The sequence below is a fragment of the Musca autumnalis genome, unplaced genomic scaffold, assembly GCF_047663935.1.
Source record: "Musca autumnalis isolate F117 unplaced genomic scaffold, ASM4766393v1 scaffold_2, whole genome shotgun sequence".
Lineage (NCBI taxonomy): Eukaryota > Metazoa > Arthropoda > Insecta > Diptera > Muscidae > Musca > Musca autumnalis.
This window is the reverse complement of record NW_027411755.1, coordinates 35,186,352-35,198,755: the sequence shown is the minus strand read 5'-3', so window position 1 is coordinate 35,198,755 and position 12,404 is coordinate 35,186,352. Positions and strand designations below refer to the sequence as shown.

General features: G+C 27.1%; 3 protein-coding genes across 4 annotated transcripts in view; 2 read left to right on the top strand and 1 right to left on the bottom strand.

Annotated features, from left to right (window-relative positions):
- The window catches only part of stai (stathmin), a 517,066-nt gene that overhangs the window by 309,769 nt on the left and 194,893 nt on the right, over positions 1-12,404 (top strand). The gene's annotated exons all lie outside the window — the stretch shown is intronic.
- Positions 5,593-6,541, top strand: LOC141392708 (uncharacterized). The gene is made up of 2 exons (XM_073965592.1): positions 5,593-5,730; positions 5,793-6,541. Exons 1-2 carry the CDS (start codon positions 5,680-5,682, stop codon positions 6,471-6,473), a joined length of 732 nt encoding a protein of 243 aa, XP_073821693.1. The 5' UTR covers positions 5,593-5,679; the 3' UTR covers positions 6,474-6,541.
- On the bottom strand, positions 9,869-10,799 carry LOC141392707 (uncharacterized). The gene is made up of 2 exons (XM_073965591.1): positions 10,673-10,799; positions 9,869-10,613 (listed from the first exon to the last, which is right to left on the bottom strand). Exons 1-2 carry the CDS (start codon positions 10,721-10,723, stop codon positions 9,966-9,968), a joined length of 699 nt encoding a protein of 232 aa, XP_073821692.1. The 5' UTR covers positions 10,724-10,799; the 3' UTR covers positions 9,869-9,965.

The window sequence follows — 12,404 nt, the reverse complement described above, 5'->3', positions numbered from 1 at the left end:
AGCTTGGATAGATGCTCAAAATATTTTTTAAAAATCCACGAGCTTGGATAGATGCTCAAAATATTTTTTAAAAATCCACGAGCTTGGATAGATGCTCAAAATATTTTTTAAAAATCCACGAGCTTGGATAGATGCTCAAAATATTTTTTAAAAATCCACGAGCTTGGATAGATGCTCAAAATATTTTTTAAAAATCCACGAGCTTGGATAGATGCTCAAAATATTTTTTTAAAAATCCACGAGCTTGGATAGATGCTCAAAATATTTTTTAAAAATCCACGAGCTTGGATAGATGCTCAAAATATTTTTTAAAAATCCACGAGCTTGGATAGATGCTCAAAATATTTTTTAAAAATCCACGAGCTTGGATAGATGCTCAAAATATTTTTTAAAAATCCACGAGCTTGGATAGATGCTCAAAATATTTTTTAAAAATCCACGAGCTTGGATAGATGCTCAAAATATTTTTTAAAAATCCACGAGCTTGGATAGATGCTCAAAATATTTTTTAAAAATCCACGAGCTTGGATAGATGCTCAAAATATTTTTTAAAAATCCACGAGCTTGGATAGATGCTCAAAATATTTTTTAAAAATCCACGAGCTTGGATAGATGCTCAAAATATTTTTTAAAAATCCACGAGCTTGGATAGATGCTCAAAATATTTTTTAAAAATCCACGAGCTTGGATAGATGCTCAAAATATTTTTTAAAAATCCACGAGCTTGGATAGATGCTCAAAATATTTTTTTAAAAATCCACGAGCTTGGATAGATGCTCAAAATATTTTTTAAAAATCCACGAGCTTGGATAGATGCTCAAAATATTTTTTAAAAATCCACGAGCTTGGATAGATGCTCAAAATATTTTTTAAAAATCCACGAGCTTGGATAGATGCTCAAAATATTTTTTAAAAATCCACGAGCTTGGATAGATGCTCAAAATATTTTTTAAAAATCCACGAGCTTGGATAGATGCTCAAAATATTTTTTAAAAATCCACGAGCTTGGATAGATGCTCAAAATATTTTTTAAAAATCCACGAGCTTGGATAGATGCTCAAAATATTTTTTAAAAATCCACGAGCTTGGATAGATGCTCAAAATATTTTTTAAAAATCCACGAGCTTGGATAGATGCTCAAAATATTTTTTAAAAATCCACGAGCTTGGATAGATGCCCAAAATATTTTTTAAAAATCCACGAGCTTGGATAGATGCTCAAAATATTTTTTAAAAATCCACGAGCTTGGATAGATGCTCAAAATATTTTTTAAAAATCCACGAGCTTGGATGGATGCTCAAAATATTTTTTAAAAATCCACGAGCTTGGATATTTTTTAAAAATCCACGAGCTTGGATAGATGCTTGCATAGAGCCCCAAAATATTTTTTTTTTTAATCCACGAGCTTGCATAGAGCCCCGAAATATTTTTTAAAAATCCACGAGCTTGCATAGAGCCCCAAAACATTTTTTTTAAATCCACGAGCTTGCATAGAGCCCCGAAATATTTTTTAAAAATCCACGAGCTTGCATAGAGCCCCAAAACATTTTTTTTAAATCCACGAGCTTGCATAGAGTCCCGAAATATTTTTTAAAAATCCACGAGCTTCAAAACGTTTTTTTTTTAATCCACGAGCTTGGATAGATGCTCAAAATATTTTTTTAAAAACCACGAGCTTGGATAGATGCTCAAAATATTTTTTTAAAAACCACGAGCTTGGATAGATGCTCAAAATATTTTTTAAAAATCCACGAGCTTGGATAGATGCTCAAAATATTTTTTAAAAATCCACGAGCTTGGATAGATGCTCAAAATATTTTTTAAAAATCCACGAGCTTGGATAGATGCTCAAAATATTTTTTAAAAATCCACGAGCTTGGATAGAGCCTTAAAATATTTTTTTAAAAATCCACGAGCTTGGATAGAGCCTTAAAATATCTTTTTAAAAATCCACGAGCTTGGATAGAGCTTCAAAATATTTTTTTAAAAATCCACGAGCTTGGATAGAGCCTTAAAATATTTTTTTAAAAATCCACGAGCTTGGATAGAGCCTTAAAATATTTTTTTAAAAATCCACAAGCTTGAATAGTGCCTCAAAATATTTTTTAAAAATCCACGAGCTAGGATAGATGCTCAAAATATTTTTTAAAAATCCACGAGCTAGGATAGAGCCTCAAAATATGTTTTTAATAATCCACGAGCTTGGATAGAGCCTCAAAATATTTTTTAAAAATCCACGAGCTTGGATAGATGCTCAAAATATTTTTTAAAAATCCACGAGCTTGGATAGATGCTCAAAATATTTTTTAAAAATCCACGAGCTTGGATAGATGCTCAAAATATTTTTTAAAAATCCACGAGCTTGGATAGAGCCTCAAAATATTTTTTTTTAATAAACCACGAGCTTGGATATTGCCTTAAAATATTTTTTAAAAATCCACGAGCTTGGAAAAAGCCTTAAAATATTTTTTAAAAATCCACGAGCTTGGAAAAAGCCTTAAAATATTTTTTAAAAATCCACGAGCTTGGATAGAGCCTTATAATATTTTTTAAAAATCCACGAGCTTGGATAGAGCCTTAAAATATTTGTTTCAAAAATCCACGAGCTTGGATAAGCCTCAAAATATATTTTAATAATCCACGAGCTTGGATAAAGCCTCAAAATATATTTTAATAATCCACGTGTTTGGATAGAGCCTCAAAATAGTTTTTAAACATCCACGAGTTTGGATAGAGCCTCAAAATAGTTTTTAAAAATCCAAGATCTTGGATAGAGCCTCAAAATAGTTTTTAAACATCCACGAGTTTGGATAGAGCCTCAAAATAGTTTTTAAAAATCCAAATCAACATATATTTTAAAAATTCCACGAGTTTGGATAGAGCCTCAAAATATTTTTTTTTTTAAATCCAAGAGCTTGGATAGAGCCTCAAATATTTTTTAAAAATCCACGAGTTTGGATAGAGCCTCAAAATAATTTTTTTAAATCCTCGAAGTTGGATTTGGATAGAGCCTCAAAATATTTTTTAAAAATCCACGAGTTTGGATAGAGCCTCAAAATAATTTTTTTAAATCCTCGAAGTTGGATTTGTATAGAGCCTCAAAATATTTTTTAAAAATCCACGAGTTTGGATAGAGCCTCAAAATAATTTTTTTAAATCCTCGAAGTTGGATTTGGATAGAGCCTCAAAATATTTTTTAAAAATCCAAATCAAAATATTTTTTCAAAATCCACGAGCTTGGGAAGAGCCTTAAAATATTTTTTAAAAATCCACAAGCTTGGAATTGGCCTTAAATAAGACCTCAACATATTTTTTTAAAATATCCACGATTTGGATGGAGCCTAAAAAATATTTTTAAAAAGTCTACGAGCTTAAATAGGACCTCAACATATTTTTTTTAAATATTGACGACTTGGATGGAGACTCAAAAATATTTTTAAAAAATCCACGAGCTTAAATAGGACCTCAACATATTTTTTTAAAATATCCACGACTTGGATGGAGCCCTAAACATATTTTTAAAAAATTCACGAGTTTAAATAGGACCTACAAATATTTTTTTAATATCCACGAATTGCATAGAGCCTTAAAATAATTGTTAAAAAATCCAGGAGCTTGGGGTTTTTTAAAATATATTTTGAGGTCCTATCCAAGCTCTTGGAATTTTTAAAAAATATGTTTGAGGATCTGTCCTTGCACGTGGATTTTTTTAAAAAAATATTTTGAGGCTCTATCCCAGCTCGTGGATTAAAAAAATATTTTGAGGCTCAACTAATTTTTTTACAAAATATTTTGAGGCTCTAAGTTCGTGGATTTAAAAAATAATATTGTACAAAGTATTCGAAATGGTTACGATTAATTTCACGTAATTGTAATATTAAACTGGCATATTTTGAAGTCCATTCATATTGTTTATTATTATCATCATTCAGAGTCTTAAATATTGAACGTATCTTATCGTGGTTGTATTTTAAACTTTTTTATTTTTCACAATTTCCAGATTTTGATGCAATAATCTTGAGATTCTGTGTGACTAAATAGTTTTAATTTAATTGAAATTGTTTTAATTTATATTCATGTAATTGTGTGGCGGCATCCGCTGATGGTATTTGGCCGTCAGCAAACCCGGCTGATTGTGGTCTACTGGTTATTAAACAAATTAAAAAAACAAATGCCTAATCTAATGGGAATTTGAATGTATTTATGTATGTGCTATAAATTAGTCGGACACCTAAGCTAAGGTCATTAGGGTGACATATACTCGCATTATTTTTTTTCATTTAATAAAATATTGGAATTTCCTTCAAAAATTAAAATTCTCTGAAGTGTTGTCGGAACTCAACATATTAATCATCAATGCTAAGCGATAACAGAGCGGAGAAGTCAATTCTGGGAAAGATGAAATAAAATTGGCATTTAAAGTGATAACGGAAGGGACAGAGATGGGCTAAACAATATTTTTTTATAAATCGCGGATTTTTTAAAGAAATATTTTTTATAATAAATCGTATATTAAAAAATTATTTTTTAATAAAAAAATAAATAAATTTTAATAAAAAAATAAATAAAATATTTTTTAATAAATCGTGGATTTAAAAAAAAAATTATAAATCGTGTATTTTTTAAAATAATATATTTTATTAAATCGTGGATTTTTAAGAAAATATTTTTTAATAAATCGTGGATTTTTTTAAAACCTATTTTTTAAAATCATGGATTTTTTTTAAAAAAAATATTTTTTTAAAATCCTGGATTTTTTTTAAAAAATATTTTTTAAAAATCCTGGATTTTTTTTAAAAAATATTTTTTTAAAAAATCATGTGTTTAAAAAAAACTATTTTTAATAAATCGTGGATTTAAAAAAATAGTGGGTTTTTTAAATAAAACATTTTTAATAAATCGTGGATTGAAACAAAAATAAATTTTAATAAATCGTATAATGAAAAAAAAAATAAAATTAATGAATCGTGGATTTAAAAAAAAAACATTTTTTAATAATATTTTTTAAAAATATTATTTAATAAATTAAAAAAATAGTTTTTTATAAGTCGTGGATTTTTTAAAAATCTTTTTTAATAAATCGTGGATTTTTAAAAATCTTTTTTAATAAATCGTGGATTTTTAAAAAAAATTCAAAAATAGTGGATTAAAAAAAAGAATTTAAAAAATCGTGGATTTAAAAAAAAACAATTTAAAAATCGTGGATTTAAAAAAAAAGAATTTAAAAAATCGTGGATTTAAAAAAAATTATTTTTAAAAAATCGTGGATTTAAAAAAAATTATTTTTAAAAAATCGTGGATTTAAAAAATATTTTTAAAAAATCGTGGATTTAAAAAAGAATTAAAAAATCGAGGATTAAAAAAATTTAAAAAATCGTAAATTTTTTTAAAAAAAAATATTTTAAAATAAATCTTCTACTTTTAAAAAATATTTTTTTTTTTTTAATTTTTTAATACATCGTGGACGCTACACGTCCAAGGTACGTCTCAGTTTTTGACGGGCCATCTCTGATACGAAATGCAAAATAATACGTAAAATGTGTTGATAAGAAACAGATGCTACAACCTAAGCGATTAAAATATATAAATTAAAGCAATTTCAAGTGCTAGGCAGCAGTCGGAATCTCAAGATTAGCTCAAAACCCCAATACAAAGTAAAGCGAAATATACCTTTTCACCATGAAAGGCTGCAATATTATATTACTGCTAGTCGTATTTGTAGCTATAAAGGTAAGAGAGATTGCGGATTTTATTCCAATCAGCCTCAATCCTTAATATATGCCCTTTTATAGACCACCTATGCAGTACCTTTGGAATCGTTTGAAGAGGTAGGCCCCACCATAGATGTTTCTCCAACGACAGAAGAAAAACTAAAAGAAACCAAACGTTTCAAGGTATTGGAATTTGCCTACGATAATCTGCGGAAAACCATATGGCCCCAGGAAGCTATTACCAAAATAAACGACTATGTTCAGGCCTTAAGGCGCTGGTCCGAAGAAGATCAATATTTACAAAACTCCAAGATTTTTGGAGAATTTGAAGAAGCCGTAGACAACTGCATTATTTTGCTGAGAGCCCTAAAAACAGATCCTGGAAATTGCCAAAAACAAAAAAGTTTAAAATACAACAACGATAAGATACGTTCAATATTTCAGTCTCTGAATGATGATCATTTACAATATGGATGGACTTCAAAATATACCAATTTAATATTAGAATTACGTGAAGTTAATCGTAATTACTTCGAAAAATTCTTTGTACAATTGGAGGAGAAAGTTAAGGAATTTATTAACAATTTGAATGAAGCTGAAGAAGATGAAAATGCTGATATTATCCAATGGCATGAAAAGTTTACAAAAGAAACAATTTATGTACGCAAGGAAATATTGGTTATTGAATTTATGGGCCTCTTTCCCGATGAGAGGCCTTTGGTAGAGAGCAAATGTAAAATTCGCTATAGCAATGGTATATAAATAAATATTAAAATTTTATATAAGATGTTGAACAAATTTTAAATAGGGAAAAAAAATAAACTGTGATTAGACTCTATCCAAGCTCTTGAATTTTTTAGAAATTATTTTGAGGCTCAATCCACACTCGTATATTTTTTATAAATTATTTTTTATAAATTATTTTCTAACCAAGCTCTTGGATTTTTTTAAACAAATATTTTGAGCCTCTATCCAAGCTCGTGGATTGTTTAAAAACATGTTGAGCCTCTATCCAAGCTCGTGGATTTTTTTAAAATATTTTGACCCTCTATCCAAGCTCGTGGATTTTTTAAAAAATATTTTAAGACTCTATCCAAGCTCGTGGATTTTTTAAAAAATATTTTAAGACTCTATCCAAGCTCGTGGATTTTTTAAAACATATTTTAAGACTCTATCCAAGCTCGTGGATTTTTTAAAAAATATTTTAAGACTCTATCCAAGCTCGTGGATTTTTTAAAACATATTTTAAGACTCTATCCAAGCTCGTGGATTTTTTAAAAAATATTTTAAGACTCTATCCAAGCTCGGGGATTTTTTAAAGAATATTTTAAGACTCTATCCAAGCTCGGGGATTTTTTAAAGAATATTTTAAGACTCTATCTATAAAGAATATTTTAAGACTCTATCCAGCTCGTGGATTTTTTAAACAATATTTTCAGACTCTATCCAAGCTCGTGTATTTTTTAAAAAATATTTTAAGACTCTATCCAAGCTCATGGATTTTTTAAAAAAATATTTTAAGACTCTATCCAAGCTCGTGGATTTTTTAAAAAATATTTTCAGACTCAATCCAAGCTCGTGGATTTTTTAAAAAATATTTTCAGACTCAATCCAAACTCGTGGATTTTTTAAAAATATTTTCAGACTCAATCCAATCTCGTGGATTTTTTAAAAAATATTTTCAGACTCAATCCAAGCTCGTGGATCTGTTTGTAATATGTTGAGCCTCTATTTAAGCCTGTGGATTTTTTTGTAATATGTTGAGCCTCTATTTAAGCCTGTGGATTTTTTTAAATATGTTGAGCCTCTATTTAAGCCTGTAGATTCTTTAAAAAACATTTTAAGCCTATCCAAGCTCGTGGATTTTTAAAAAAGTATTATAAGCCTCTATCCAAGCTCGTGGATTTTTTTACAAAAATATTTAGAGCCTCTACCCAGCTCGTGCATATTTTAAAAAAATATTTTGAGACTCTATCCAAGCCTCGTGGATTCTTTAAAAAACATTTTAAGCCTCTATCCAAACTCGTGGATTTTTAAAAAATATTTTGAGACTCTATCCAAGCCTCGTGGATTTTTTAAACAAATATTTTGTGAATTTTTTAAAAAATATTTTGATCCTCTATACAATCTTCTGGATTTTTAAAACATATTTTGAACCTCTATCCAAGCTCGTGGATTTTTTTAAAAATATTTTGAGCCTCTATTCAAACTCGTGGATTTTTTTGAAAAATATTTTGAGCCTCTATCCAAACTCGTGGATTTTAAAAAAATATTTTGAGACACTATCCACGCTCATGAATTTTTTAAAAAATATTTTGAGCCTTTTTCAAAGCTCGTGGATTTTTAAAAAAAAAATTTTGAGCCTATCCAAGCTCGTGAATTTTTTAAAAAATATTTTCAGCGTCTATCCAACCTTGTGGATTTTTTTTAAATTTTTGGAGCTTCTACCCAAATGTGTGGATTTTTTAAAAAATATTTTGAGCGCCTATCCAACCTTGTGGATTTTTTTTAAAAAATATTTGGAGCTTCTACCCAAATGCGTGGATTTTTTAAAAAACTTTTTGGGCCTCTGTCCAAGCTCGTGGTTTTTTAAAAATATTCTAAGCCACTTTCTAAGCTCGTGAATTTTTTAAAAAATATTTTGAGCCTACATCCAAGCTCGTGGATTTTTTAAAAAATATTTTGAGCCTACATCCAAGCACGCGAATTTTTTAAAAAATATTTTGAGCCTACATCCAAGCTCGTGAATTTTTTAAAAAAATATTTTGAGCCTACGTCCAAGCTCGTGGATTTTTTAAAAAATATTTTAAAGATATATACAAGCTCGTATATTTTTTAAAAAATATTTTAAAGATCTATACAACCTCGTGGATTTTTTAAAAAATATTTTAAATTATACAAGCTCGTGGATTTTTTAAAAAATATTTTAAAGATCTATACAAGCTCGTGGATTTTTTAAAAAATATTTTAAGCCTCTATTCAAGCTCGTGGATTTTTTAAAAAATATTTTAAGCCTCTATCCAAACTCGTGGATTTTTAAAAAATATTTTAAGATTCTATACAAGCTCGTGGATTTTTTAAAAATTAGTTTGAGCCTCTATCCAAACTCGTGGATTTTTTAAAAATTAGTTTGAGCCTCTATCCAAACTCGTGGATTTTTTAAAAAATATTCTGAGTCTTTATCCAAGCTCGTGGATTTTTAAAAAATATTTTGGGGTTCTATCCAAGCTCGTGGATTTTTAAAAAATATTTTGGGGTTCTATCCAAGCTCATGGATTTTTTAAAAAATATTTTGAACCTCTATCCAACCTCGTGGATTTTTTAAAAAATATTTTGAACCTCTAGTCAAGCTCGTGGATTTTTTTAAACAAATATTTTGAACCTCTATCCAAGCTCGTGAATTTTTTAAAAAATATTTTAAGACTCTATCCAAGCTCGTGGATTTTTTAAAAAATATTTTAAGACTATCCAAGCTCTTGGTTTTTTTTTCCTTTAAATAGTTTGAGCCACTATCCAATCTCGTGGATTTTTTAAAAAATAGTTTGAGCCACTATCCAATCTCGTGGATTTTTTAAAAAATAGTTTGAGCCACTATCCAATCTCGTGGATTTTTTAAAAAATATTTTGAGCCTTCATCCAAGCTCGTAGATTTTTTAAAAAATATTTTGAGCCTCTATCCAAGCTCGTGGATTTCTTAAAAATATTATGAAATTCTATCCAAGCTCGTGTTTTTTTTAATATTTTATTCCACTTTCTAAGCTCGTGGATTTTTTAAAAAATATTTTGAGCCTTCATCCAAGCTCGTAGATTTTTTAAAAAATATTTTGAGCCTCTATCCAAACTCGTGGATTTTTTTAATAAATATTTTGAGACTCTATTCAAGCTCGTGATTTTTTTTTAAAATATTTTGAGCGTCTATCCAAACTTGTGCATTTTTTAAAAAATATTTTGAGACTCTATCCAAGCTTGTGAATTTTCTAAAAAAATATTTTGAGCGTCTATCCAAACTTGTGAATTTCGTTTTTTAAAATATTTTTGAGCCTATGTTCAAGCTCGTGAATTTTTTAAAAAATATTTTGAGCCTTCATCCAAGCTCGTGGATTTTTTAAAAATTTATTTTGAGCCTCTATCCATCCTCGTGGATTTAAAAAAAATAATTTTTGTGAAGTTTTAATTAGAAACTCATTTTTTGTTTTTATTTTTTAACTCTATTCTATGTTCGCTATAAATCTTTTCTTTGCAAACTTTCTTCACTTATATACCATTTGTATAACGAATTTTACATTCACTCTCTACCAATGGCCTCTCATCGGGGAAGAGACCCATAAATTCAATAACCAATATTTCCTTGCGTATATAACTCGATTCTTTTCTGAACTTCTCATGCCATTGGATAATGTCAGCATTATCATCTTTTTCAGTCTCCTTCAAATCATTTATGAATTTCTTGACTTTCTCCTCCAATTGTACAAAGAACTGCTCAAAAGATATATGATTAATATTACGTAATTGTAATACTAAATAGGAATATTTTGGAATCCATCCAAACTGTAAATGATCATCCTTTACAGATTGAAATATTGAACGTATCTTATAATTGTTGTATTTTAAACTTTGTTGTTTCTGGCAATTTTCGGGATCTGTTTTTAGGGCTCTCAGCAAAATAATGCAGTTGTCTACGGCTTCTTTAACTTCACCATAAATCTTGGAGTTTTGTAAATATTGATCTTCGTCGGACCACTTCTTCATCGCCTGGACATAGTCATTTATTTTGTTAAAAGCTGCATCGGGCCATATCGTTTTTCTCAAATTATCGTAGGCAAATTCCAATAGCTTGAAACGCTTGGTTTCTTTTATTGTTTCGTCGGCTGTCCGAGGTTCCAGAGGTACGGCATAGGTGGTCTATATAAACATTATGTATTATTGATTGGATTTTAAAATTTAATTTAGCAACTTCTTACCTTTATAGCCACAAATGCGACCATCAGTAATACAATGCTCAATCCTTTCATTATTAAAACTTAATTCTTTTTTTTTTTGTGTTGTTATTTTCAGATGATCTTGATATTCTGACTGCAATCCTGCAATTGAAATTGCATTAATTTATATTCTATTGATTGTGTTGTTGTCTCAGTTTCTTATCAGCAATTTTTACGTATTACTTTGTGCTTCTTATCAGAGATGACCCGTCAAAAACTGTGATGCACATTGCACGTACAACGTCCACGATTTATTAAAAAATCCACGATTTATTTAAAATATTTTTTTCTAAATACACGATTTATTAAAAAATATATTTTTATGAGATCCACGATTTATCAAAAAAACATTTTTTGAAATCCACGACTTATTAGAAAATATTTTTTTAAATCCACGATTTATTAAAAAATATTTTTTTAAAGTCCACGATTTATATATTTTTTGTAATCCACGATTTATTAGAAAATATTATTCTTTAAATCACAGGCTTATTAAACAATATTTATTTAAAAAAATTAAAAAAATATTTTTTTAAATCCACGAATTATTAAAAAATCCACGATTTATTAAAAAATATTTTTTTAAAAAATCCACGATTTATTAAAAAATATTTTTTTAAAAAATCCACGATTTATTAAAAAATATTCTTTTAAAAAATCCACGATTTATTAAAAAATATTTTTTTAAAAAATCCACGATTTATTAAAAAATATTTTTTTAAAAAATCCACGATTTATTAAAAAATATTTTTTTAAAAAATCCACGATTTATTAAAAAATATTTTTTTTAAAAATCAACGATTTATTAAAAAATATTTTTTTAAAAAATCCACGATTTATTAAAAAATATTTTTTTAAAAAATCCACGATTTATTAAAAATAATTTTTCAAAAAATCCACGATTTGTTAAAAAATATTTTTTCAAAAAATCCACGATTTATTAAAAAATATTTTTTTAAAAAATCCACGATTTATTAAAAAATTTTTTTTTTAAAAAATCTACGATTTATTAAAAAATATTTTTTTTAAAAATCCACAATTTATTAAAAAATATTTTTTTAAAAAATCCACAATTTATTAAAAAATATTTTTTTAAAAAGTCCAAGATTTATTAAAAAATATTTTTTAAAAAAATCCATAATTTATTAAAAATATTTTTTTTAAAAAATCCACGATTTATTAAAAATATTTTTTTTAAAAAATCCACGATTTATTAATATATATTTTTTTAAAAAAAAATCCACGATTTATTAAAATATATTTTTTTTTTTAAAAAATTCCACGATTTATTAAAAAATATTTTTTTAAAAAATCCACGATTTATTATTTTTTTTTTTAAATCCACGATTTATTAAGCTTATTTTTTTAAAAAATCCACTATTCATTAAATACATATTTTTCTAAAAATCCACGATTTATTAAAAAAAAAATAGAAATCCACGGTATTCTTTTAAAAATGCACGATTTATTAAAAAAATATTTTTTTAAAAATCCGAGATTTTTAAAACTTATTTTTTTAATCCACGATTTATTGAAAAATATTTTTTAAGTTCACGATTTATTGAAAAATATTTTTTAAAAATCCACCATTTACTAAAAATTATTTTATAACAAACACGATTTATTAATTTTTTTTTAAATTCCATGAACTTGGCTTAATTCCATCAATTGTTGCCCAATTTTACAAAGAGTTTGGGCTAACAAAACTGTCCTC

What these genes read in the sequence shown, in the direction of transcription:
- LOC141392708 (XM_073965592.1), top strand. Translation starts at nt 5,680, where the DNA reads ATGAAAGGCTGCAATATTATATTACTGCTAGTCGTATTTGTAGCTATA. An exon ending in TCGTATTTGTAGCTATAAAG is followed by an intron (nt 5,731 to 5,792) that starts GTAAGAGAGATT and finishes GCCCTTTTATAG; the next exon opens with ACCACCTATGCAGTACCTTT.
- LOC141392707 (XM_073965591.1), bottom strand. Translation starts at nt 10,723, where the DNA reads ATGAAAGGATTGAGCATTGTATTACTGATGGTCGCATTTGTGGCTATA. An exon ending in TCGCATTTGTGGCTATAAAG is followed by an intron (nt 10,614 to 10,672) that starts GTAAGAAGTTGC and finishes ATGTTTATATAG; the next exon opens with ACCACCTATGCCGTACCTCT.